The sequence below is a fragment of the Microcaecilia unicolor genome, chromosome 3 (assembly GCF_901765095.1).
Source record: "Microcaecilia unicolor chromosome 3, aMicUni1.1, whole genome shotgun sequence".
Taxonomy (NCBI): domain Eukaryota; kingdom Metazoa; phylum Chordata; class Amphibia; order Gymnophiona; family Siphonopidae; genus Microcaecilia; species Microcaecilia unicolor.
Window position 1 is genome coordinate 80,880,489 of NC_044033.1, and position 27,745 is coordinate 80,908,233.

The 27,745-nt window shown below is 42.3% G+C and overlaps 1 protein-coding gene across 2 annotated transcripts in view; it reads left to right on the forward strand.

Moving 5' to 3' along the window:
- Nucleotides 1-17,448: 17,448 nt before the first annotated feature.
- Nucleotides 17,449-27,745, forward strand: part of XDH (xanthine dehydrogenase) — a 177,235-nt gene continuing 166,938 nt past the window's right edge. The window contains exons 1-2 of one of the 2 annotated variants that reach the window (XM_030196110.1): nucleotides 17,449-17,665; nucleotides 27,031-27,088. In XM_030196110.1, the coding sequence (XP_030051970.1) occupies nucleotides 17,615-17,665; nucleotides 27,031-27,088 (109 nt within the window). In that variant the 5' untranslated portion in view covers nucleotides 17,449-17,614. Of the gene's footprint in view, nucleotides 17,666-27,030; nucleotides 27,089-27,745 lie in introns of those variants that run through there. The other variant, XM_030196111.1, reaches the window with a different exon arrangement.

A 27,745-nucleotide genomic window follows, 5' to 3' on the forward strand; every position in this document is an offset into this window, starting at 1 on the left:
GAAGCTAACTACCTCGTTGTGCTGTTCTTCAGAACTCAAGTCAAGTTCACTGCTTGTGATATTGATAAATAAGTGATTTAAGGCCCCTTTTACCAAGCGGTGGTAAAATGGGCCCTGCGGTTATGTTGGCGCATGGGTTTTGCAAGCGCCGAGGCCTCCTTTTACCACCACCTGGTAAAAGGGAATTTCCAGGCAGGGGACAGCAACGGCCCTGCGGCAAGCGAAACATTTGTTGTGTGGCCATTTCCTGGTGGAGCCCGGCAGTAGCCAGGCAGTGTGCAGTGCTGCCCCATTACCGCCAGGCATATCCGTACTGGTCGTGCTAAAAAAAAAAAAAGTGCAGGCAGGAAATGGTGTCTGGCAGTAGAGCCAGATTGCCACATGCCATTGCTGCAGTAGCTCTACCTCAGCATTTTAAAAGGGCCCCTTAGTGATTATCTCTGGCAGTCTTCAAATCTAAGCTAAAAGCCCACCTTTTTGATGCAGCTTTTAACTCCTAACCCTTATTCACTTGTTCAGAACCCTTATTTTATCATCCTCACTTTAATATTCCCTTATCTCTTGTTTGTCCTGTTTGTCTGTCCTAATTAGATTGTAAGCTCTGTCGAGCAGGGACTGTCTCTTCATGTTCAAGTGTACAGCGCTGTGTACGTCTAGTAGTGCTTTAGAAATGATTAGTAGTTTTATTTTTCTTTATTTTTGTTACATTTGTACCCCGCGCTTTCCCACTCATGGCAGGCTCAATGGTAGTTATGGTGGACTTTTGAACTTTTTATATTTGCGTAGATTATATTATACAAGGGCACATTGTGTTAATACACATTGGACACTAAAAATTCCTGATTATGCATTTATGTTTAAGAGAGTCACCGGTGATGTATAAAAACTGATTGCTGACAAGAAAGGCAGGCTTTGTGTTGGATGCATTTCTCAAGCTGTGCGCATTACATCGTGGGTCTCTCTTTTCACTAACAATTTATTAGCTTGTGATATTTGTTATGATTACATTTGTTCATGTTTTTTATTTAAAACTGTTCTAGCCCGCCTGCTCCTAGGCAGATTACAATACAAACATAAAAACTACTAGCAAAAAACAATGCAAGCTCAGACACATAATGATGTGCATAAAATGATACCATGAGTCCAAGACAGGACTGCGTGGATAAATAAATAGGTTTCCAACTGTTTCTTGAACAAAGGCAACTCTGTGATATTCCTCTACTTTAATCGAGCAACATTCAATCCTCTTGTTCTGTGTAGGGGAGTTATTAGATGATTGCAGATATTGTTCTCCTCTTTGACATCATTTAGGGTTCCTTTTACAAAGCGGCGCTACCATGGGAATTGAATGGGCTTCCTCACATTCAGCGCAACGCTAATTGGTATCTTTGTGAAAGGAGCCTTTATTGTTAAATTTTGGAGTTTATCTAACCAGTATGGTGTTAGGCAACACTTTTCCCACTGGATCAGTACTGAACCTGTGTCTCAAGATGGTGCTGAACAGCACTCTTCCTTCCAAGTTATTATATAAGAACATAAGATGCATCGAATTGGGTCAAACCTAAAGGCCTACTGAGCACAGCATCCTATCTCTAACAGTGGCCAATCCAGATCACAAGTATTTGGCAGATCCCCTGGATTACATCCATTCTTCTGAGTTGTAAAGCAAAGATTGTATTGTAGGACTGACTGTTCAGGTGACAACTTGTCATCTGAACAGTCAGTCCTACAATACAATTTTTGTTTATATCATGAATAGCCAAGTACCTCAGGGGCCTTTTTACTAAGCTGTGTAAGTGTCTACGTGCGCCCAACGCACGCCAAAATGGAGTTACCGCCTGGCTGCTGTGTGGCTCTTGTGGTAATTTCATTTTTGGCGTGCACCCGAAAAATAATTTTTATTTTTGGATGTGCGTATTGGGCGTGTGCCAAGTGGCATTTGACAAGCGTAAGTCATTACTGCGTGAGAATTTACCACTTGGTCAATGTCTGGCGGTAAGATCTCAGACCCAAAATGGATGCACGGCAACTTTCATTTTGCTACACATCCATTTTCTCTTTATAAAGGTGGTTAAGAAAGTCCTACAAATCAATCAATAAATAAATAAAAATTGTAAATATGCTATAATGGTTGTTTCCCCTGAGATAGTGTAGAGAAACAATTGAGGTAAAAATTCACAATAAGGAATGAGTATTTTTAAAACAGTTTAAAATCAATAAATATTATGACAATTAAAATATAGTGGGGCTTTTACAAAGCCGAGCAAGTGTTTTTAGCTCATGGTAGAAATCAGCTGGTGGTAAACGCCGAGAGCCGATTATATTCCTATGGGTGTCTGGGCGTTTACCACCAGCTGATTTCTACCATGAGCTAAAAATGCTACCATGGCTTAGTAAAAGAGTAGGAGGAGTAGCCTAGTGGTTAGTGCAGTGGACTTTGATCCTGTGGAACTGAGTTTCAATTCCCACTGCAGCTTCTTGTGACTCTGGGCAAGTTACCTAACCTTCCATTGCTCCTGGTACAAAATAAGTACCTGAATATATGTAAACCACTTTGAATGTAGTTGCAAAAACCTCAGAAAGGCAGTATATCAAGTCCAATTTCCCTTTCCCCTTAGTGTCAAAATATTAAGATGTTCAAACTAGCAGAACTTAAAGTGCTAAATATTTATGTGCAAGTTGTTAAAATGTTTGTATGTTAATAGCTTCAATGGTAAAAAAAAAAATTATGGTATAAAGCCATTTTAATTCAAATAAAATTTACTATTCCGTAGTACAGTTCCTTTGAACAGAACAATACCTTTAATCTAAACAGCCTTTTCCAGGTAAGTATTATTTAAATGGTTTGCTATACCAAGAACCTTTCATAATTTCTTCCAGGAATTATTAACACAACCTTTTTCTCTTACTGGTTTCCATGGGGCCCTTGTGCTAAGAAATAGAACTTTTGTATGGATTAGACTCGAGTATGGAGTAACAGCCTTCATTTCTCCTCTGAAGAAGCCTTTGGTGAAAGAGATCCTCGTAGGGATTGAAGAGCAGAGCTAAGTGTTTGCATAGCGACTTTACATTGAGTTGTTGTGGTCATCCTGATTATTTGTGTTTTGGGGACTGAACTTATGATGTTGCACCTGGCATGCTGAAGCAGTCATTGGTGATATAAAGTAGGTGTATCTGTAAAGAACAACTCGCAAAGAAACTCCAGACCGCTCAAAACACAGCAGCCAGGCTGATATTTGGTAAAACACGATTCGAAAGTGCCAAACCCCTCCGAGAAAACCTGCATTGGCTCCCAATCAAAGAACGTATTACCTTCAAGATCTGCACCCTGGTCCGCAAAATTATCTACGGCGAAGCCCCAGGCTACATGACAGACCTCATAGATCTACCAACCAGAAACACAACCAGATCATCACGAACATACCTAAACCTCCACTACCCAAATTGCAAAGGACTAAAGTACAAAGCAACCTATGCATCCAGCTTCTCCTATATAAGCACACAACTATGGAACTCACTGTCAAAAGCTGTGAAAACAACCTACGACCATCTAAACCAGGAAATCACTAAAAACCAACCTGTTCAAAAAGGCATACTCTACCAACCCAACATAAATGCCTACACTCTGCAACACAGCAAAACCAAAGCTCGTAATGGACACTATATAACCTCTCTTCTCTTCGATCCCCATTGTGCCTGAACCTAATCGACCACAACATCACCATGTATTTGTTTCTTTACCGGACTTGGCGAACACCTTTATGGTACTATGTAAGCTACATTGAGCCTGCAAATAGGTGGTAAAATGCGGGATACAAATGTAATAAATAAATAAATATTTGAAAAATTAACATATTTGCACATTTGAAAAATTGACATAAAAAATGAAGATGGGAGATTTTTTTTTTGACCTATGATTAGAAGAAGGCTTTCAATTCCTGGTGACTAAAACAGCCTGAGACATTTCAGCTATGATGCTGACCTTATAAGGTCTTTTCTCCCAAATCATTGATATATATTTAGTGCTGTGTTTCTACTGGGTTTTTTTTTTTTGGTACTGTATATCATCAGTGAATATTTACCATCTTATGCACCTTCTGTAAGATCTGGGCTGTTAACCAAATGTCAATATGTTTTAGCAGTGGACTGTATGTTCTGGGCTACTTAATTTTCTGCTATGCTCTCCTTTCCGTTCCTTAGTGAACTATACTGAATGTAGGATAAAAGCTCTATATAAATGGATACATATTTGTTAAAAAATAAATGCAATTATATCTTCTATAAATCAGGAGTCAAGTAGCTTAGGAGGTCTTTTACTAAAGATTAGCATATATTATCTGCAGCAGGGTCCATAGGATTAAAATGTAGTAAAAGACCCTATGAGTGATTAAAGCAACAGACTGAGAACCAGCAAAGCCTGGCTCACTGCTGCTCTCTTGAGCTGCCACCGCTCCATCGTTTCATCTACAAACTTAGAGGCTCTTTTACTAAAGCTTAGCTTGTGCTAACTGTAGAAACATGAAGGTCTGAGACAGCAGTACATTGAAATAGCATGGTAGCCATAGGCCAGGACTGGCCATCCAGGCCCTAAGGCTAGAAGAAAGTCACAGTGCTGTTGCTTGGCAGATCAGGGCTGCCGGGAGACTGAGCTGGGCCTGGGGCAAGGCTGCCTCTCCCCCAGGATCGCCGCTGCCGCTGGGCCCCCCCAAGGATCCGCCACCCCATCCTCCCCAATCGCTGCTGCTGCCCACCCGCCGTAACTGTTGGGTACCTTGGCTGGCAGAGATCCCAAGGCCCTGCCAGCAGAAGAGTTCATCCTCTAGAGCTGCTGTTCTTCCTTCTGCTGCATGGCCTTCTCCTGTGGCTGCTTTTTCCTTCAGCCTGCTGTGTCTGTTCCTCCAGTTCCTCCCCAGCCTGGCTGATCAACTTCCCTCACAGGAAAACTTAGAATCTGCAACTATTTATTTTTCCTGTAGACATTATAAGTCTAAACTGTACCTGTAGAAATAAGATATTAATTGATTTTAATTTGGAAATTGACAATAAACTAAATGGATTAGAAATAACTTGCAGTCTTGCAGTATTTTAGTGGTTATTTTTGATAATAAGAAATATTATCAAAGTTTTCCCGTGTTAAAGGACATCTTGGGAGAAACTACCCAAAGGTTTAGCTTCTGCAGCCTTCAGAGACAAAAATCATAACCCCTCCCATGTAAATTGGACAAGGGTGGGCTAAACATAATGGATATTAGCATGTACTATATGCCATGTGCCCCATAGTTATAAAATAAGATGTGCAGCATTGAGGGGCCCTTTTACTAAGGGGTTGACATGCGGCAATAGGCTTCCCATGCGCCAATCTGGAGCTACTGCTGGGCCACTGCAGGAGCCCAGCGGTAGTTCCCACCCCCAGTGCGTGCCATTTCCGGTGCTACAAAAATATTTTCAATTTTTTGTAACGCCAGTGCTTACCCGGCAGTAATATGAATGCTGCCCAGTTACTGCTGGGTTAGCATCGGATCCCTTACCGCCACCTCAATTGTGGTTCACTTACCGCACGTCCATTTCTTTTCCAGAAAAAAAAGACAGCCTTTTACCCACTGCGGTAAAAGGGGGCCTCAACATGTGTCAAAAACACATGCGGATGCTAGCGCAGACCAGGGGCATAGCCAGACCTCTGTGGGATGGGGGTCCAGAGCACAAGGTGGGGGGGCACATTTTAGCCCGCCTCCCCCAGCTGCCGACCGCCACTGCCGCTGACCTTCCCCCAGCACTTTTGACCCCCCTGCCGCTTCAAGGTACCTTTGCTGGTGGGGGTCCCCAACCCCCACCAGCCTTAGTCTTCTTCAGCGCCGGTTTCAGGCACATTCATTGATCTGTGCTGTGAGTCCTGGCATAGGAGCCAATTCTGTGGGTGCTTGAGCACCCCTAATATTGAGAAAATTCATTGTGTGTATCCAAGGAAGGGTTATTTCCACTGGGCTTAGCACCCCCAATAATTTTGAAAAGTTGGCTCCTATGAGTCCTGACGTCCTGCACATTCCTTTACATGAAACTGAGCTCAGTTTCACTTAAAGGAATGTGCTGGACGTCAGACTTAGGACTCACAGCACAGATCAGCGAATGTGCTGGAGACTGGCACTGATGAAGACTACAGCTGGCAGGGGTTGGGGACCCCCGCCAGAAAAGGTACTTTACAGCGGCGGGGGGGGGGGGGGGGGGGGGGGGGGGGGGGGGGGGGGGGGGGAAGTAGAGGGGGCCGGTACTAAATCTGTGGGGGCCCATGCCCCTGTGGCCCCACCTAGCTATGTGTCTAGTGCAGACCCCTTTTTACTGCAGCTTAGTAAAAGGACCCCTTAGTGCACACTAATGTCTGTTAGTGCGTTTTAAGCTTTAGTAAACGGATCCCTTACATTGTAAGTGTCTGGGGACAGGGAAATTACTTAGGGGCCCTTTACAAAGCTGTGGTAAGCACTAATGCATGTTTAGCACAGCAAAAAATGGCTTACCGTGTCCTGCAGTAATTTGGGGACGTGCACGCGCTACCTGTGTGCGGAGAGGGTGTGTTCTGTGCTAATTGGTTAGCGCATGGACATTGTTGCACACTAACTGATTAGCGCAGGTTTCGTGTGTGAGTCCCTACACCTTACAAAATAGGTGGCGGTAGGGACTCATGCTCTAATGGGACAATTAGTGTGTGGCCATTAATACAACAAATTGGAAAATCGACCATTTACCCCAGTGGTAAATGGCCTTAGCACGTGAAAATGACCCGTGTAAGGCTGCACGAAGGTCACTTTTTACTGTTGTTTGGTAAAAGGGCTCCTTAGTGTATCTGAATGTAACTCACCTTGAGCTGCTATGGAAAAAGATATGAATTTAATCCAAATAAATAAAAACAATCTTTGAGGTTCTACACAACATGGCACCAGAAACATTGTGATTAAAACCGGACTGATGACTCAGTGCTGGCCAGGGTTGCCAGGTGGAAAATTTTTTTCTAGCCCAATCCAGCCCAAAAACCAGCCCAAAACCCGCCCAAAGACAAACCCCGCCCCTGACACCCCCACCCCCGCGTCATCACCCCCGCCCCCGCCGTCACCGGCCCCGCCTCCCCGTCATCGGCCCCGCCTCCCCGTCATCGGCCCCACCTCCCCGTCATCGGCCCCGCCTCCCACGTCATCGGCCCCGCCTCCTACGTCATTGGCCCGCCCAAAACGTCACTAACCCCGCCCAAAAAACGTCACTAACCCCGCCCCCCCGCGGCCGAAAAAGGCAAAAAGCCGCCCAAAAAACCACACAGAAACCCAAAAAGCCGCCCAAAAAACCGCAACCCGCCGCGGGCAAAAATTTCCCGCGGCGGGTCGCGGAAAACCGCCCAATTGGGCGGTAAAACCGCCCACCTGGCAACACTGGTGCTGGCAGAGGAAGTGGGCTTGCTTTATAGTGCTAGAGGGGAAGAGTCCTGGCTGCTGTACACTAGTGACACCTAGTGGCATGGAGGGTTGCAGCAGGAGCTTCACAATAAAAATTTGCCTACATCAGATAAGAGGTGATATAAAACTAGATGAAAAGTCCCCAGGAAGTTGTGAGTGAGAACTAATGCTACTGTGACCCACCAAAGACTGTTTTCAATTCAGTTGAAACTGAAGAAACACAAGAAAACTGCTGGGTCAAAAATAGAAATGGTCATGTTGTCCTTCTGTTATCTTTCCAAATAGCAAATCTATGTATGACATTTATTTCAGAGCCAGTCCATGCCTTTTTTCAACTGATCTACTGGCTTGCCTTGATGTCTTGTTTGTTTTTTGAAATTCCTTTTTTGTTAGTGTGCCCAAAATAGTACAGCACAATGTGGATCGATGGAACCTCAGACTGTGCTTGTTGGAATGTTTCCACGCTTCATCAGCACAATGTCTATCCTCCATATTGCACAGTATAAAAAAAAAACAAAAACAAAAAAAAAACATTAACAAAAACACATCCAGCAAATCAAAACATTCCATTTCAGTAATATATTAACCGCTGTGTCATTGTTTAATAATCTTTGTAATACTGTGTCCCGTGTGTGTGTGTGTGTGTGTGTGCAATCTCATTTGTGACATTAGCAAGTGAGGTATATTCTAGCATAGTAAATGACAGCAGATAAAGACCTGTATGGTCCATGCAGTCTGCCGAACAAAGCAGCCAGAGTTGTACCTGCTGTTTTGCGCAGGTTACACTCCTCCATGTCCTGTTTAAAGTGGTAAGGTCATTTAAGTTTTGTTTTGATTTCATCCTCTTTCTTTCTTTCTTTATTTTTTATTTATGCATTTTCAATATTACATTCATATTCATACAAATGCAGGAATTTAGAAATATAATACACAGGAAACAAAATTATTCTTTTCTATAGGTTAGGAAAAAAATGACTAATATATTGACCACATTTGGAGAGGGCAAGAAACAAGAAAATTAAAAATATAGGAAAAATAAAGAGTAATCACTCAGAGAGGGGAGCACATTATGCTCGCAAGCAGATTTCTACAGCATATTATCCTGTGCGAATATTCAGGCAGAAACATCTCCCTTTTCCTTAGATATTATATATTCCTGCATTTTCTTTGGATCAAGAAATACATAATTTATATTATTCATAGCTACTAGACATCTACAAGGATATTTTAACACATATGTACCACCTAAAGCGAGTATTCTCTGTTTTAAAGCCATGAATGCTCGCCTTCTTTATTTAAATCAGGAAATATCTGAACTTTTTCACCAAAGAATTTAGCATTCATATGTCTAAAGTACAGTCGAAATATATTATTCCTGTCTGGCTCAAATGCAAATGTTATTAAGAGAGTTGTTCGTTGTGTTACCACTTCTAACGAGCTTTCCAAGAATTCAGTAATATTAAGTTCAGGTTGAGGTTTCAAGGCCCGAGTTTTGATTCCTGTTATATATTGAGCTCTAACGATGGGTGGGAAACCCTCCGTTGGAACAGATAAAACTTCTCCAAGGCAGGGCCGTGCCAACCCAGTAAGTAGGGTAAGCACTGTAAGGGGGTGCCTGCCTTCAAGGGCGCCGTGCCGGCCGCGGCACTGCCGTCCAGTTGTATTTAAAAAATTTAAAAAAAAACCTTACCGCGTCGGCGCCTATGTGCATGCGCTTCTGCTGCCTTCCCGCGCACAGCGCTCGGCTCTTAGTCTTTGGCACCACCCACCCAGCTCTTCCCACGCGCCTTGGAGCCTCGCTTCTAAAGTACCGTGTTCGAGAGAAGTTACTGGGCTGGCAGAAAAAAAGCCAGTCACAGTGAGCTACGTTTCTATTGGAAACAGGTATTTTGTTTGCATTTTCTGTTATCTTTTAAAAGGAAATTTGCGGTTCAGTGGTAGCATTCGACAGACCTGGGTTTCATTTCCGAACAATGCAATCCTGCCAAACGTCTTTCATAACTGTCTTTCAGAAAATAGAAAGCAGACTCTACAGAGCACAAGCACTGGCAAGTTAAAGCTGAGTGGCTACTATCTTGTCTGCAAGACAGTAGTCACTCAGCCAAAGGGCAGATTAGAAATGGGCTGATAATTTGTGCTGACAGAGGGGTGAGCTTTTGAAAATTTCAAAGATGGATGAATATTTGCCTGTTTCTAATGAGCTGGCACTTCTCCGTATGTAAGACTATAATATGGAATGAAGAAAAGGACACCCCCCCCCCCCCGAAAAATCGTTTAATTCTGTTATTTTAAGAGCAATGTGGGGATAGGATTCAGTATAGAAAATGTAGATTTTACAGCAAGTAGAGTCTCATCAATAGTCACACTTGTAAGTAAATTGAATGCCTGTAGCAAGCAGCAGATTGGGTTACTACCAATGGCCACACCCGTGTGTAAAAATGTATAATACCCCAATTAAGTACCCTATCCCTGGGGTTCTATATTTGATGCTCAAAATTGTGCATGCTAACTTGGACACATGCCTAATTTGCGTGTACAATTTAATTGAGTAACATGCCCATTAATTGGGTGTTAATTATTAGCATTAATTGGCAATTGGCATGCATCTGGTTAAGTACTATTCTAAAAAAGATGGACGCATAAATCTTTTTTTAGCACACAACTGAAAGGGGGGTGTGTGGCCATAGGATGTTCACTAAAGATGCACGCAGTTTTATAGAATTTTTATTTATTTGTTACATTTATACCCACATTTTCCCACCTATTTGCAGGCTCAATGTGGCTTACAAAGTACCGTAAAGGCATTTGCCATTTCAGTTGATAACGAATACAAGATTGTGTTGTGGTCAAATGAGGTAGAGGTGAATCAAGCGTCATGGGTCGAGGGGAAAGAGGATAGTAAATTGGCCAGTACGATCTTTGCTTATGCTGTGTTGCAGGGTGTGGGGATTTATGTTGGATCATTGGGGTAAGCTTTTTTGAAGAGGTGGGTTTTTAATGACTTCCTGAAATTTAGGTGGTCATGTTTTGTTTTCACAGCATACGGGAGTCCATTCCATAGTTGTGTGCTTATGTAGGAGAAGCTAGATGCATAACTTGTTTTGTATTTTAGCCCTTTGCAGTTTGGGTAATGTAGGTTTAGGCATGGTCGTGCTGATCTGAGTCTGTTTCTAGTTGGTAGATCTATTAGGTCTGTCATGTGGTGAGTGATCATTTTCATGGTTAAAAATCATAAAAAATTGTTTGCGATCAAGTATTTTGCAAGAAAGGCTTGTAAGCCTTGCCATGATTGCTATTGAGAATGATATATGTGCCCAGTTAGATATCAAAGATTTAATTACTAATTTCGTGAACATGAAAGCACGAAAAGCTAAGTGGTTGTAAACTATTTGTTCAGCAATCCCACAAAGATGCACTCCATCTTTCAGCTCCTATTTCCTTTGCATCTTGTGCCACGCGGGGGGGGGGGGGGGGGGCAACTGATAGTCTGCAGGGGGGCACCAGAGACCCTAGGCATGGCCCTGCTCCAAGGTATTTTTTTAGCATATCAGTAGCAGGAATCATGGGTGCTTTTGGAAAGTTAAGGAACCTTAAATTGTTCCTCCTCCCTTGGTTGTCAAGATATTCTAGTTTCCTAACCAGAATATCCCTGTCCTCAATCACCGTCCCTATTAAGCTTTGCAAAGTCTTAATTTCTTCACTTAATAGTTAAGTTTTAGCTTCATTTGTTTGAACTCTGCCAGTCAAAAGATATTGAGATTGTTTTATAAGCAAAACTTCTTCCTTAATTGAATTTGTTACCTGGATAAGGGAATTGTTCAAACCCTGAATGGCATCCCACAGGTTATCCATTGTTATCACTGCTGGTTTGTTGTAACCTCTGGTTTCCAAAGAAGTAGCTCCCGGCTTAAGAGAAAAAGTGGGGTTATCCACCCTCATGCTCCTCTTTGATGGCATTTCTGGGGTTGAAGTAGCGGTAGGACCTCCTCCCTCTGCTCGGAGGCTCGACTCTTCGGATGGCGTCTCCTGCTACGAACCTGCCGCCAACAAACTACTTCCGGGTTGTGGGGAGCTGTAAGTGAAGGCGGGCTTAAGGAAGTCACTTCTATGCTGCAATCCGGCTGAAGACCGTCGGATCTATCCTGCACGGGCATCTGTGGCTCCAGTTTCTGGACCCCAAACTTCTTGAGGGTTGGCTGTCGAGGAGCGGGACCTACTGGGTTGGAGGAGGTCTGTAGCCCAATCTTCCCTTTCCTCTTCCCCATGTTATTTCTGGAGTTTGAGAGTTGCTTCCCCGATAGCTTTCACTGGAAGTCAGGAGCTCTCATACACACGACCTCTCCGGATGCCATCTTGCCCCCAGTTAAAAACGATTTCATCCTCTTTCTGTATATGGATCTTTTGTGTTTATCCCACACATTTTGGAATTCCATCATGGTTTTTGTCCCCATCACCTTCCCTGGGAGGGCATTCTAGGCATCCACTTCCCTCTTTGTGAAAAAGTATTTTCTAATGTTACTCCTAAGCAGTGGTGTGTTGGTAAATTTTATCAATGGGCGCTCTCTCTGGGCATAGCCAGCCCTGCAATTGGAGGGGGGATAGGGGTGGACTGGGGGGGGGGCAACACATTCCTCTACCCCTCACCATGTGGGTGTGCTAGGCATACCTTTGCTGGCAGGGATGCCAAGCCCTGCCACCCAAATAAATGGATTGCTTCTGCTCCTCACTGCTTGTTTCCATCTCCGAGCAGAATGCCAGGACTTCTCACACATGCTCAGAGCATGCGTGAGAAGTCCCGACATGCTGCTCAGAGCCAAAAACAAGCAGCGGAGAATAGCGGCAGTCTATCTATTTGACTTCCCTGCCAGCATAGTAAAAAGGGAGTTCAGGAGGAGGCCAAAGCTCAAATTTGGGGAGCTGGTTATTATTTATTTATTTGCTGCATTTGTATCCCACATTTTCCACTTATTTGCAGGCTCAATGTGGCTTACATTACATAGCAATGGCATCACCATTAACAGAGTAAGAGGTTCAGCATATTGTTACAATTAATGCACAAGAATAACAGGTAGGTAGGGTAAATAAAATGATAATACATAACATACAAGTGAGAGTAGAAACAAATGTAATGTTCAATAATGATAATATGATAAAATAATCAAATCAGAAGGGATCAGTATTGGTTGGTTCTGGTATAGATTAGGAAACAAGTCATTAAGAAGGATTCTTTTTGTAAGTCTCTTTGAACAGGTACATCTTCAGTAACTTCTGGAAGGTTGTCAAGTCGTGCTTAGTTTTTATAGTATTCGGTAGTTTGTTCCATAATTGTGTGCAGAGGTAGGTGAAGCTAGATGCATGTATTGATTTGTATTTAAGACTTCTGCAATTGGGGTAGTGGAGGTTTAGGAAAGTACGTGATGAACTTTTGGTATTTCGTGTTGGTAAGTCAATTAGACCTGACATATATGATGGGGCCTCTCCATGAATGATTTTATGAGCTAAGGTGCAGATTTTGAATGCATTTCGATCTTTTAATGGGAGCCAATGTAATTTTTCTCTAAGAGGTTTGGCGCTTTCATATTTCGTCTTTCCGAATATGAGTCTGGCTGTGGTGTTCTGGGCAGTCTGGAGTTTCTTAATGGTTTGCACTTTGCATCCTGCGTAAATGGAATTGCAGTAATCCAGATGGCTCAGTACCAATGATTGCACCAGCCTGCGGAATATCTCCCTTGGGAAAAAAGGTTTCACTCTTTTAAGCTTCCACATTGCATAAACCATTTTCTTTGTAACATTTTTCACATGGCAATCAAGGTGTGGGGGAGGGGGCTACTTTAACAATTGGCTCCCAAAATTCTTAAAAACTTAACAAACAGCTCTCGCCAGTGGCATAGCTATGGTGGGCCTTGGGGGCCTGGGCCCCTGGTTTGGCTGGTGGGGTCTTTTCCAGCACTGTTCTCTGTGCATTGCCTGCCCTGCTTTCTCTCATGTCACGTGCATGCTCGGTTTTAGTGAAACTGAGCATGTGTGACTTTGCCAAACTGTGCCCCCCACTTTGGACTCTGGATCCCCCAAACGTTGAGGTCTGGCTATGCTCCTGGCTCTGGTAAGCCGGTATGAGCTGGCTTGAGCACATCACTGCTCCTGAGTCTACCACCTGCAACCTCAGTTTCTGCCCTCTAGTTCTGTCTTGTGAACATGGCTGCTGTAGAGGTTTGAGGGAATTATGATGGAAATACTTAAGACAGTTACACATAATGGGGTCAATAAGGGGTTTAACAAGGCAAGAGAGGCTTCTACCTGGTTAAACCCTGCTGAGTTGGCTGGCCGATAATATTCAGTGACACTTAGCTGGGTAGTGCTTCCGAATATTGGCTCTAACCAGTCATTCACTAACCGGCTAGATTAGGAGCAGTCCAGGGACAGAATTTGGAAGAAGTCTGTACTTCGCCAGTTAGTGGCAATATTCAGTCCACTAACTAGCTAAGAAAGTTGATAAAGTTAGGATAGCAAAAACGCCATCCTAACTATATCTGCTGAGTTAACAAGGGGCTGGTCTGAATATTGGTCTTTGCTTGTTTAACTTCCAGGCTGTGAGTGACTTATAAGCTGCTTACCACTGCAGGTTGAATATTGGGCCCAATGATTTAATAGAAAAATTGCATTGGGTGTAACCATGATTGCTTTCCAAGAGTGCATTTGTACTACAACTGTATTGGTCTTGAAGAAAGCTGAAGTGAAAAATTGAACATGTTTCTAGTTAATTTATATATTCTTTTTTGATTAATTTATGTAAATTTCAAGTTTTAAGACACAGATATAAAAAGGAATGGGATGGTATCGGTTCTGCTCGTGTATCCAGACTGGTGGCCAGTCTGTGCTCAGCTCTGGAAAATTTTGCAGGATATCGGATGGTATGAAAATGCAGGCACAGAAGATCAAAACAGTGCTTGGGTAGATTATTTATGCATTAGCCCCTGCTTGTGTAATAAAAGTTTACACGTTAATACAAATAAGTTAATGTTTCCTAAAAGGTTCAACTTTCGGCTGCTCTCTGGCTTATTCTGTTGCAGCCCGGATGCTGTCATCTGTAAAGTGATCACCAAGATGTGAAGGATGAATTTAATATTGTTGACATTCTTGAATCATTTCCACTCTAGAGATGTAATGTTCCTGCCACTGGTAAGGTCTCTGCCAGACTGTGGAGGGCGGTGCCAACATCATCCGGTATTACAAAGGATAATAAACAGCAAGGCAGGCGGTCCGCCAAATCCAATATGGAAGATAAAACCAAGGCAGACCTTGTAAAAAACACACTTTTTGTTAATAGATAAAAGCTCCCAGAATTTCAACATAAAATGCCTGACATGGCCATGTTTCACCAGTACAGATGGGCTGTGTTGGCATTAGCGCATGGCAGCCGCTAGCATGGCTTAGTAAACAAAGCGGTTAGTGTTCATTGCAATCTTAGTAGTAGGCCTCAAACATTTTGCAAAACTGCTGCTAGGGGGTCATGATCACATCCACCCAATGATCACTGGATCACCAATGAAAATAATAGGAAGATCTTTTGGGAAATGGGGCTGGTCCTTGGGGGGTTGCAGGTCTTGATTGGGGGTTGGAAATGTGAATGGGATGGGAGCTTGGATCAGGGTGGGTGTGAGATGTGATTGAGGGGGTGGGTATGTGATCAGGGGTAGGGGGTTGGATTAGGGGTTGGGGGATGTGATCAAGGGGGTGAGAGCTTGGATTCGGGTGGGGGGTGAAAGAAGCTCTGACAGTCCCTATAAGAGGTGGCCTGGGAGCATCAGCTGCAGCTTTAAGGTCCAATATTCCTGGGCTGCTGGAATAATGCTTCTTGCAAGGTGGCTCGCAAGCAATGTTATTCATTTATCATGGTACTCAGCAACTTGCAGAACTGTTATAACACAGGCTGATGACTCCTGTGATAAATCAAGGTGCAGTAAAACTCACCTTTTACTGTACCTTGATAACTTTCCCCTTAAAGTTTTACTTATCTGAGAGTTTTTACTTAACTGGGGGTTTTGTTCACCCATCTCCAATAATCCTAGTTTAAAGCCCTTTTCAGTAGGTTGGTCAGTTTGCTGCAGAAGAATTTTCATCCATTCTTCAAAAGTAGACACCATCTCTACACAGCAGCCCTTGGAAAATCATCCCAGGGTCCAGGAAGCTGAATTGCTCTCAATAATACCATCTGTGCAGCCATGCATTCATCTCCAGTATGTAAGCCTCTTTGCTTTGGCCTTTACCCTAGACAGAAAGGATCAATGAGAACACCACTTGTACATCTATCTGCTTTACGCCCTCTCCCAAGTCATGTACTCACTTTTGATATATTCAATGGGATACCTAGCAGTATTATGCCAACATGGAGGAGCAGCATTACGTAATTGTCAATAGGCTTGATGAGTCTTGACAACTTTCAGTAAAGTCTCAAATTTTGGCACCAGGCGGACAGTAAACCTCCTGAGACATCATGTCTGGTTGGCAGTTGGATGTCTCTGTATCCCTCAGAATGGGATCACCAACCACCACTACCCTTTGCTTCCTAGTGATCATTAATTCAGCAACTTTAGCGTATTTGAGCTTGGTTTCTTCTGTTGTTGGGATGTTCTTGTTTCCTCCACTTCCAGGGCTGCATACTGGTTCTTCAGTTTGAGTGAAGGTGTTGATTCTGCAGGCTCTGGTGATCTGTGTCCAGTTGTCCTCTTTCAGCAGTGCTTCTTTTTCCCCTCTACTGGAGATGTGTCAAGAAACATTAAATCAATGTATTTCTTATTGCCATGGATACTCCTCAGACTCGCCACCTCTGGACTCAAGTCTTCCACTTCTTTCATGAAGGATTCAACCTGCAGACATCTTGCAAGTGGACAATCTGGACAGAGGCCGATGCTGTAATACGATAACGACTTTGGTGGCACTTTAGTTGTAAGAGCTTTTGTACCTGTTGAAAGAATAGAGACAAAGACTTACCAAAGTCCTTACCTTTTCCTCAACTGTTCTGTGTCAAAAGGAGCAGCTAGCTTCTTTTATGTGAGATCAAACCACCTGCTCAGATTCCTGTTTTTAGTCCTGCTTGCTTTCTTTCCTATTATTGGGGTATGCTCAGGTTCACTAAAAGGAGCATGTCGGACCGTGAGGGGAAGAGAGAGCAGGGCAGGCAATGCGGTGGCGCTGGAGACCAGTGCTAGATGAAGGCTTCAACTGGTGGGGGTTGGGGACCCCCAACAGCCAAAACAGGGGTCCAGAGCAAATTTAGGGGGGCCCAGGCCCTGTGGCCCCACATGGCTACGCCACTGGTCTTAAGGCTAGATAAGCAGATATCCTCTCCAAAGACTTTCAATCCAGTGGACAGTCACCCCAATGTAAAATTTTCCATGTCTGTTAGGGTAGAGACATATATGCATTAGCTTCACTCCATTTCAAAGTGACCAAACTGATCATTGTTCTGTTTGGCTGGAGACCAGTAACCAGTTTAACAAACACAGGTAACTCCACTGTTCTCATAGGCTGTATTCCCTGAACTGCAGAATTTAAGATGAGATGATCTACTGTTTGTGTGATGAGGTTTGCAATTGCAAAATCCTGTTCCAGGTTTTGCTGTTTCATTTGGTTTCCTGAGGAATCATCATTTAGGTCTCTCTTCTGCTTTTACTTTTAACTGCAAGCAGCAGATGTAACTAGATAAAATTATTACTTTGGTAAAAGTAAAAAATGTTTCCTGTACTTCTTTAGAAGTAAAAGTGACAAAACCTTTACTAAAGTACAGTAACTAGTTATATTTACTTAATTACTGTTAAGAATATTACTGTTAACAATGGTTAACAGTAATATTCTTAAGGGGACTAGAGGATTCCAGGAAAAGATGTGCTTCAATGTCATTGAACTACTGGTTGTTTACTGCCCTTTGATCAGACACTGAATAGGGGTGGATCATAGCTCCCATTATCTTATAGGTGGAAATCAGAGACTGGTGCTTCAAAACTACATGATCAGTATCATTTTCTAGATTTCTAGGTGTGTGATAAGTTACTGATCTCACACACAGCCGAGCAGCTGCTCTCTGTGTCCTTATTAACAAGCTGATAAGCCAAAAACACCTAGAGTAGAATTTTTGGAGCTACTGTTCCGGTATCTGTCACAGGATTGCTAGACCAACGATGTCAAAAATGACCACCGATGAGCTGGTTTTCTTTGTGAATGGCAAAAAGGTAAACGGATGGCACTGCTGTGTTTTGTATTACTTACAGAGATTTAATTTTCTTACCCATTTTTCTGTTCTCTGACTCTCTCCTGGTCAGTGTGAGCAACAATAAGAATAGTAGCAAAAGGGTAAAACATTCACTTTCTCTGTCAAAATATGCCTATTGGCAATAAGATTTTCATATAGACTTTAATGGGACAAGTTTGATGGGAAAGCGTAGAGAGCAGTGAATTCAGCAGCCTTGAGGTGTTTTGCACAGTTTATGAGAAAACAACAACAAAAAAAATCCAAAAACAAAGAGGAAAAAAGGCTGTGACTGTAGTAAATCAGTGTGAAGCGTAATAGCGTTGACTTGTTAAGCCTCAAAAGTTTTCTATGGAAAAGATGTTTTGTAAGTTTATTTTAGAAAGGGAGCAGTCCTCTTTCTTGGTTGGGTTTGCTTTGGCTGTGATTTTTTTTTTCACACATCCATATTTGGTAGGTTTCCAGTGGCTGCTGCTGCTTGTCTGTTGGGTTACACAGATCAATTTCTCCATTAACCAGCACTATTCTATTTTCATTGTGTGCTCCTGATTTTCTCTAATTTTTTGATTGAAGCACTTCCCCTCTCCACCCTGGCCAGCCAGATTCCTTCCAGTCCTTTTGGGCTTCTAACTCAATTGGAACTTGTCCATACAATGAGCTCAAGCTTTTCCTTCCATCCCATCCATCGCAGCAGTAAGTCACAAACTGCAAACCTGGTATTGATGCATCCCTAAAGAAAGCTGGGGGGAGGGGGGCTTTAAAACTCCCAGCCTCAGAAGCTGATGTCAAACTTGGGAACAAAACCCAAGTCTCCTGCAGGGCAGTAGTAGTAATTTGTACTATTGAGAGAGGTGTACCTCATGTAAACTCTGTAAATATTTCATATTTTAAGGCAGTAGTTCATCATAATCTATACATATGGGGTGGGGACTGCTCCAGGGGAAGTATTCAGGACTGGATGCAATTTGAAGGTCATGGAGAGTTGAGAACATGCGAGTCACAATTTGAAAGGAGGAAATCCCTAAATGCTGTATTTCACTGTATGAAAATTTCTATGCTGCAGAAGCCGGAATTCTCCCATAGAAATGCACTGAGGGATCTTGTTTTTCTTTTTTTAGGGGCGGGGCTTATTTGTTTGGAACCCCCAGCTTGTTCCGGCCCATTTTTAAACTCAATTTATCTTTTTCCTGGGTCTGTCCCACCCCATGATAAATTTCACCCCATTCCATTTAAGTTTTAGAGAATTATTTTGTCCCCAGAAAAATGGGCAGACAAACAGACATTTCTCAATCCCTTATGTATAATTCTTTCCAACTTCCATTGGGTCAGAAAGAACCAGTGAGGAAAGCAATAGCTTAGAGAATTCTTTCCAACTATTCTATGTGTGTGTGTGTCGTCTGTCCGTGTTTTATCTGCAGGTGTATGTACATCTTTGTTTTATATGTTTATCTGTTTTGTTTGTGCGTATTTCTCTTCTGTGTGTGTGTCTTTGTGGGCTGGTATGTCTCTGCATATTGGTATGTATATATGTATATTTGTCAGTGCATGAATACTTGCATGTGTGTGTGTCTGTGCGTGAGTGGGCATGACCTGTCGTTTCTTTCTTTACAACATCTGTAAAATCCGCCCCTTTCTTTCCGAGCACTCTACCAAAACCCTCATCCACACCCTTGTCACCTCTCGTTTAGACTACTGCAATCTGCTTTTTGCTGGCCTCCCACTTAGTCACCTCTCCCCTCTCCAGTCGGTTCAAAACTCTGCTGCCCGTCTCATCTTCCGCCAGGGTCGCTTTACTCACACTACCCCTCTCCTCAAGACCCTTCACTGGCTCCCTATCCGTTTTCGCATCCTGTTCAAACTTCTTCTACTAACCTATAAATGTACTCACTCTGCTGCTCCCCAGTATCTCTCCACACTCGTCCTTCCCTACACCCCTTCCCGTGCACTCCGCTCCATGGATAAATCCTTCTTATCTGTTCCCTTCTCCACTACTGCCAACTCCAGACTTCGCGCCTTCTGTCTCGCTGCACCCTACGCCTGGAATAAACTTCCTGAGCCCCTACGTCTTGCCCCATCCTTGGCCACCTTTAAATCTAGACTGAAAGCCCACCTCTTTAACATTGCTTTTGACTCGTAACCACTTGTAACCACTCGCCTCCACCTACCCTCCTCTCTTCCTTCCCATTCACATTAATTGATTTGATTTGCTTACTTTATTTATTTTTTGTCTATTAGATTGTAAGCTCTTTGAGCAGGGACTGTCTTTCTTCTATGTTTGTGCAGCGCTGCGTATGCCTTGTAGCGCTATAGAAATGCTAAATAGTAGTAGTAGTATGTTAGTATATGTGTGTGTGTGTGTATATCTATATCTAGGTTCTCACGTGTCTCTGGTCAAAGTTCAAGGAAGAGATTTATTTATTTTATTTATTTATTGCATTTATATCCCACATTTTCCCATCTATTTGCAGGCTCAATGTGGCTTACATTATGCCGTAGTGGCGATCGCCATTATCGGAATGAGAAATACAGAGTGGTATTGCATTAAAGTTCATAAGTGACAGAGTACTTTAAGTAGTCAGGTATAGAGAGTTCATTTCCGGAAAGAGAAATAAAGTGGTATTGCATTAAAGTTCAATGGTGATAGAGTAAATTAAGCAATCAAGTATCGAGGGTTCAGTTTTGTCCAGTTCTGGTATAAGTTTCATTATCTGGAATTTAGGCTAGATCATTGTGGTATGCCTTTTTGAACAGGTTGGTTTTTAGTGATCAGACTGTTATGACTGTTGGAAGGGGTTGGGGGAACGGGTAGGGGATAGGGAAGCCTTGTGGGGCCCTTATCCAGGTATGGGCAGCTCCTTGAAGTCACCTAGGTGCACCACAATTCAGTGGCAGTATCCAAATAACTAAGCAGACATAGTTAAAACTACATTTTATGTGGTCCTTCTTGCCCAGCTGGTTATCTGGGTACCAGCATTAAAAACTGGCAGCAAGAGATGAGAGGGGAGGTCTGTTTCAAAGGTGCAAATCTGAAATTGCTATATTAGTTATTGTGAATCAGCGCTGGTATGCTGCAGCTGTTTAGGGGTGGCATCATTTCTTTTCCATCTGCCACCCATGGCAGACAAAATGAGTCCGATAGTCAAAATGATTTACATGGGCAAGAGAGGCTCTTGCTCGGTTAAATCACGTGGAGTGGGCCAGCCACTGATATTCAGAAGCATTTAACCAGGCAGTGCCAATGAATATCATCTCTGACCACCCCGGCACAATCTGCACAGTGCAGGAGTGGTCTGGGGGCAGAGGTGGGACAGACCCAAATGTTATGCAGGTACTGGCGATATTCAGCATCAATGCTTGCATACCTAACTGGGCAGATATGAATGCATAAAATGAAATCTCATCTTTGTCTGGTAAAGTATGTGGGTACTGGTACTGAATATTGCCGACACTCACATAATTTCTGGGTCCACCAAAGACCCAGATATTCAGTGCTGATGTTCAGACATGGTCTGGCATGGAATATCCGGGTCTAATTTAACTGGTGGCAGTAAACATTAAAAAAAAACAAACCATTGACTGCTGCCAGCTGAATATTGACCCATTCATTTCCACAGCAAAGGAACTTCTAGCTCAAAGTCCCTTCGTGTAACAAAAGCAGCCTTCCATTGCTCTGCCCCCATACCCTTCCAATTGGCTGGATCCTACCCACATACTTTGCCTAGAACAGTACAAAGAGGATTGATGATATACATTTATCAGTGTCTCATCTGGAACTGTTAAGACTTCTAGACTCTTGTGATTTTTAGACAGTTTAAACCAGTGTTTCCCAAGTCCGGTCCTGGAATACCTCTTGCCAGTCAGGTTTTCTGGATATCCACAATGAATATGCATGAACTTGATTTGCATACACTGCCTCCATTATATGTACATTTCTTTCATGCATATTCATAAGTACATAAGTACATAAGTAATGCCATACTGGGAAAAGACCAAGGGTCCATCGAGCCCAGCATCCTGTCCACGACAGCGGCCAATCCAGGCCAAGGGCACCTGGCAAGCTTCCCAAACGTACAAACATTCTATACATGTTATTCCTGGAATTTTGGAGTTTTCCAAGTCCGTTTAGTAGCGGTTTATGGACTTGTCCTTTAGGAAACCGTCCAACCCCTTTTTAAACTCTGCTAAGCTAACTGCCTTCACCACTTTCTCCGGCAACGAATTCCAGAGTTTAATTACACGTTGGGTGAAGAAAAATTTTCTCTGATTTGTTTTAAATTTACTACACTGTAGTTTCATCGCATGCCCCCTAGTCCTAGTATTTTTGGAAAGTGTGAACAGACGCTTCACATCCACCTGTTCCACTCCACTCATTATTTTATATACCTCTATCATGTCTCCCCTCAGCCGTCTCTTCTCCAAGCTGTATAGCCCTAGCCTCCTTAGTCTTTCTTCATAGGGAAGTCGTCCCATCCCCGCTATCATTTTAGTTGCCCTTCGCTGCACCTTTTCCAATTCTACTATATCTTTCTTGAGATGCGGCGACCAGAATTGAACACAATATTCAAGGTGCGGTTGCACCATGGAGCGATACAACGGCATTATAACATCCTCACACCTGTTTTCCATACCTTTCCTGATAATACCCAACATTCTATTCGCTTTCTTAGCCGCAGCAGCACACTGAGCAGAAGGTTTCAGTGTGTTATCGACGACGACACCCAGATCCCTTTCTTGGTCCGTAACTCCTAACGTGGAACCTTGCATGACGTAGCTATAATTCGGGTTCTTTTTTCCCACATGCATCACCTTGCACTTGCTCACATTAAACATCATCTGCCATTTAGCCGCCCAGTCTCCCAGTCTCGTAAGGTCCTCTTGTAATTTTTCACAATCCTGTCGCGATTTAACGACTTTGAATAACTTTGTGTCATCAGCAAATTTAATTACCTCGCTAGTTACTCCCATCTCTAAATCATTTATAAATATATTAAAAAGCAGCGGTCCTAGCACGGACCCCTGAGGAACCCCACTAACTACCCTTCTCCATTGTGAATACTGCCCATTTAACCCCACTCTCTGTTTCCTATCCTTCAACCAGTTTTTAATCCACAATAGGACATTTCCTCCTATCCCATGACCCTCCAATTTCCTCTGTAGCCTTTCATGAGGTACCTTGTCAAACGCCTTTTGAAAATCCAGATACACAATATCAACCGACTCCCCTTTGTCCACATGTTTGTTCACTCCTTCAAAGAGTGCATATCCTGAAGGGGTACTCTAGGACTGGACTTGGGAAACACTGGCTTAAACTAATGAATGGTCAAAAGGAGGCAGGTAGTTGTCATCATTGAGTAATGGAGCCAACTCCCTTCGCTGTCCCCTCCTCTGCAGTTTCCCCAGCCATGACCACTCCAGGGTGAAAATCAGGCCCATCAATCAAATTTGTGTCTTCTGTGTGGTGTGCAATGCAAAGCTACTAACCACCAGGCCAGGCCAATGGCCTCTTTCCAAGGTCTATGTCCTTGCTGTCTTCTTGTTCTGACTGATCTTCAGAATCAACTTTTGCATGTTTGAGAAAAGGACTGGTCTTGTTTGTGCTTGAAGTTCAGTATAACTGATTATGAAAATCAGTCAGATGCTGTAAATTTGAAGAATGATAGGTGTGGGGCAATCCAGTGTAACCCTGTAGGGTTAGATTAAAACAAAATTAATTACCTGGCATTGAGGTCGAGTCCAGGTGTTACTCCAGGTTGCAGGAGATAGGATTGGGGCTGGCACTGCTGTGGCTGAAAAATGCCACAGTTGCTGGTTCCGGCGGGGAAGAGAGAGAGAGTGCCAGACAGGAGCTTGAGGGTCTGGGTTGTTCCGCACTTGTGCGGTTTCTCGTGCATGCGCCAGACTTCAGGAAAGGCAGGCTATGTTGGGCCTACATTGAGCATGCATGTTTTTTCCCGTGCATGTGCTAGGCTGCTGGAGATTGGGCCTGAGCAGAACTGGCCTGATTCAGGGAGCTGGATCGGTTCTGGCAACGGGATGTAGACTGCGAGGTTGTGGGACTTGTGGGGAAAGCTCCAGTGAGCTTTTCTGAAGATTTTATTGCTGGGAGCAGTGCAGGATTGGGACTGCTCTGTTCATGAGGAGTGAGCATTGGGTGCCAGTGGCTGCTGGCTCATGAGCAGAGCCATACAGCAGAAGGTGAAGAAGGTGAATAAATATTAAATGGGAGTTTGCTGCTCAAGGAAGACCCTGGCAAGATAAGGGGAAGTTGTGGTTTTTTTTGTTTTTTAATATTTAAGGTTGATCAGAGGTGCAGGCTTTGGGAAAATCTTGTTCTGTCCCCATAGTCATGATAGCAGGGCATATTGTTATATATATTTAGTATGAGTATTATCTGTATTCAATTACATTGTCTGTGTATAGATAGCAGTGTGTACTAGGGCTGCTATTCCTATAGTTTGCAATATCCTGTGATTGATTCCTTGTGAACTTTCCCCCTATTGGCTCTTAGGTCTGAGCCAGGGCCAGCCCTCACTGTCTGCCCCTGGGGGCTGTGTGAGAGAGTCCCAGTCTTCCTAGCATATCTTTGTGATCAACAGCTGTTCTAGGGGCTCATCCCTCCTTAATCTACTGTGATTCCATCAAAATTCTTCACCATTTCCCAGGGCATTTTTCCAAAGGCATTAGTCCCAACAATTGATTCCCGATATTCCCACACTTTCCCTTTGAGAATTACAGCTTTTCCTCTTTGCTGGGCTGAGGTTCTGGCTATCTCCTTGCCTCTGCTTGCAGAAGGTAACAATTCTTTCCAAGCAACTGAACTGTAATTTGATTTTCTTTGTTTGCTATGATTGCTACATTAAAAAAAGAGTTGGATTAAGAATTGAGAGTCAACTAGTACAGTTTTTATTTGGGAATGGTTTAGCTGGCTGTTGAAGCTCTGTGACCTCACCTAGCCTAGAACAGCACACAGGCAGAGGAGATGTCTATGGCAATGTGCTGACAGAACTCCCAGGAGAGTTCTAAATGGGTCATGTTAGTCAGTTGGGTGGGTAATGTTGAGAAATGGCTGTATGCTGAATGTGTGTGTGATAGTCACAATTTTAAAAAGGATTTTGGTGGATTTGATTTCTGATTCAGTGAAGTCTGACTGTAGCAGTTAAATTGTGAAGCCTGTAACAGACCAATTATGTTATGCTATGCCAGTTCTTGTATTCCACTTATACCTATACAATTCAAGGACAGATTACAACAATCAAGAGTTGGACCAATCAATCCAGGACTTACAAACAATCAAAACAAACCAATAACATAAACAAAACATTAGATAAATCCACCTTACCAAATAAAAAAAACTTTTGAATGTTTTCTAAATAAAAGATAATGAGTACAAGACCTCAAAAACAGCGGAAGCTGATTCCACAAATTAGCTAACTGGTATTGAATAGATTGTGTAAGATGCTTGATTGATTTTAAATTCTTAAACATGGGAAATCTTAGCTGAAAGAGGTTACAAGTATTATATTTAAAAGAAGACCCTTGTAACAAAGATACTAAATTCAGCATAAAATTAGGATTTTCCCCAATAAGAATTTTAAAGGTGGTGATACATAATTTAAACTGAATTCTCTCAGCAACTGGTAACCAATAAAGTTTAGAATAATAAGACTGAAGTGACTGAAATCGAGATAATCCAAAGATCAGCCTAATAGCAGAATGTTGTACCAGTTGTAAAGGTAAATTAGTGATTTAGAGCAAATGCCAGTGTAAGACTACAATAATCCAGTTTAGGAATAATTAGACTGGACCAAAATTCTGAAAATCCTCAACTTTCTCAGCACTATATAATAGTGTTTGATGGTTCACTGAATATGACAATACATATAAAATAAGTGATCCATCTCCACCCCCAAAATTTTAGAATGAAGATCCAAGGGAAACTAGTTACCATCTAAAGATATAAACTCAACATAATTAAGCCTCTGAAGGGGATGTTTTAATTATATTGACCAGATTGTGAGATTGAGAACAAGCTGTGATCACAAAACGTTTGTGAAAAATTAATTTAATATTGAAAAACTGAATATAAAGGAATTGCTCAGAAACTGCTGTTGACACTAGTCTGCCTGAGAAAATACATCTCTACTTTACCCCCCTGCCAAAAATTGTGCACACAAATTTAGGTGCGATCCCGATTTGCATGTGCAATTTAATAGAATAACAAGCCAATAATTGACTTTTTAACAAGCAACTATTGGCACTAATTAGATTTAATTGGGACTTACGTGCTTAAAATTTACGCGTGGCCTGGAAAAAGGAGCACAGAAATGGGACAGTCATGGGCATTTTGGGGCAGAATGGAGGCATGGTTTTTAATTACATGCATAATTATAGAATAATGGCGCTCCATGTGTAAATTTAGGCATAGGCATTTGCACCACGTTTCGTTGGTACAAAAAGCAGCACCTAAATTTATGCATGACCGTAACCCTTAAGTGCTATTCTATAAACTGTGCTGAACTTTAGGTGCAGCTTATAGAATAATGCTTAAGTGTTTTTTTATTGACACTGATTTTTTTACGTGCCATATATAGAATCTAGCCCTGTTTTCAGGTTCATCAAAGAAAACGTTTTAAAGAGTACCGAGTACGTGTTGTAAAAAGAAATTTTGTGAGAGGGTATAGCATGGATTTTAATCATCTTTTGTCTAGATAGTTAGGGAAAGAGGAGAAAAAAACACCACTTGGTCTCACCTGAGATAGTGTAGAGTTTTCCTTCTGTAAATAAAGGCGAAGGCAGAAGATGTAAAAGAAGAAGAGTGATGAGAAAAAAAAACCAGAGACAGAATTCTTTCAACATAAAGAAAAAAACAGTAGCATTTACTTATCTGTATCCTGGTACTCCTTCAACTGTTGTACTTGAAAGAAAAAAAAACATCCAAAAATCAATTCCTTATAATAATGAGGAAAATAATCTAGAACGTTAGATAAAGTTATAAGAAATAAGTTGTTAAGACTTAGCTGATGCTGTTCTTGTTCCTCTTAATTTTGTGAACTGGATCCAGTTAGGACCTGAAAGAAAAGATAAACTATTATTTAAAATCCAATTGCTTCTTAGTGTTCGTTCTTTGAAGTAGTATCTATATTAAACTGTTCAAATATTTATGGGTTTTTTTTCTGTGCATTTTGCTTCTTTGTGGAAAAAAATCAGACCTGAGGTATTGGCCACATGAAGACTACAGACATTAGTAAAGTAGGGTGTGCTTGTTCCCAAAGAGGTCAAAGGTCACACCATTATATTCCAAGAAAAGGAATTCAAAGATGGTTTATTTTTCTATTTATTTGTTTGCAGGTGGTTGAGAAAAATGCTGACCCAGAGATGACTTTGCTGACATACCTGAGGAGAAAATGTATCTTACTGTGTGTGCTTCAAGCTTAGTGCTTGTCTGTTTACAGCTTTTCGTGTTTTCATTTTTGCACTGGGCAGTTTACCAAGCAGATCCAGGTAGTCTGAAAAGAGAACAGAGGTCAGATGGCACCTACAGGCTAATGTTTGCAACAGACTGACTTTCTCCCCTGAAGAGGTTTGAGATTTTGGCAGGAAGCAAAAAAGAAAGAATGAGGGCAATTTTTGAAGAACAGACAAAGATTATTTTATGTGCATAAATTAACTATCTGAAAATTAGCGTCTTTTGGGCCCCTTTTACAAAAGTGCGCTAGCAAGTTTAGCGCATGCTATCATTTAGATGCCCATAGGAATATAATGGGCATCTACATGGTTACCGGGCACTAAAAACACTAGCACACCTTTTAAAAAGACCCTTAGTGACATTGAAAGAACATGTTCTTAGCAACTATTTAGGCCAGGGGAGGAAATGTACTCATTTAAATGACATTTTCAAATCTTTAGCAAAAAGACAGTGGGAAGTGGGCCAATGACTCAAGAGACTAGGATAACAGACAAATATCTGGTTACTTTAAGATGTTATTGCGAATACACTGTTTTAGCTCCCTCGCTGATTCTTATTAAAGGTCTTTTTAAGACCAACTACGTACTACAACATCTT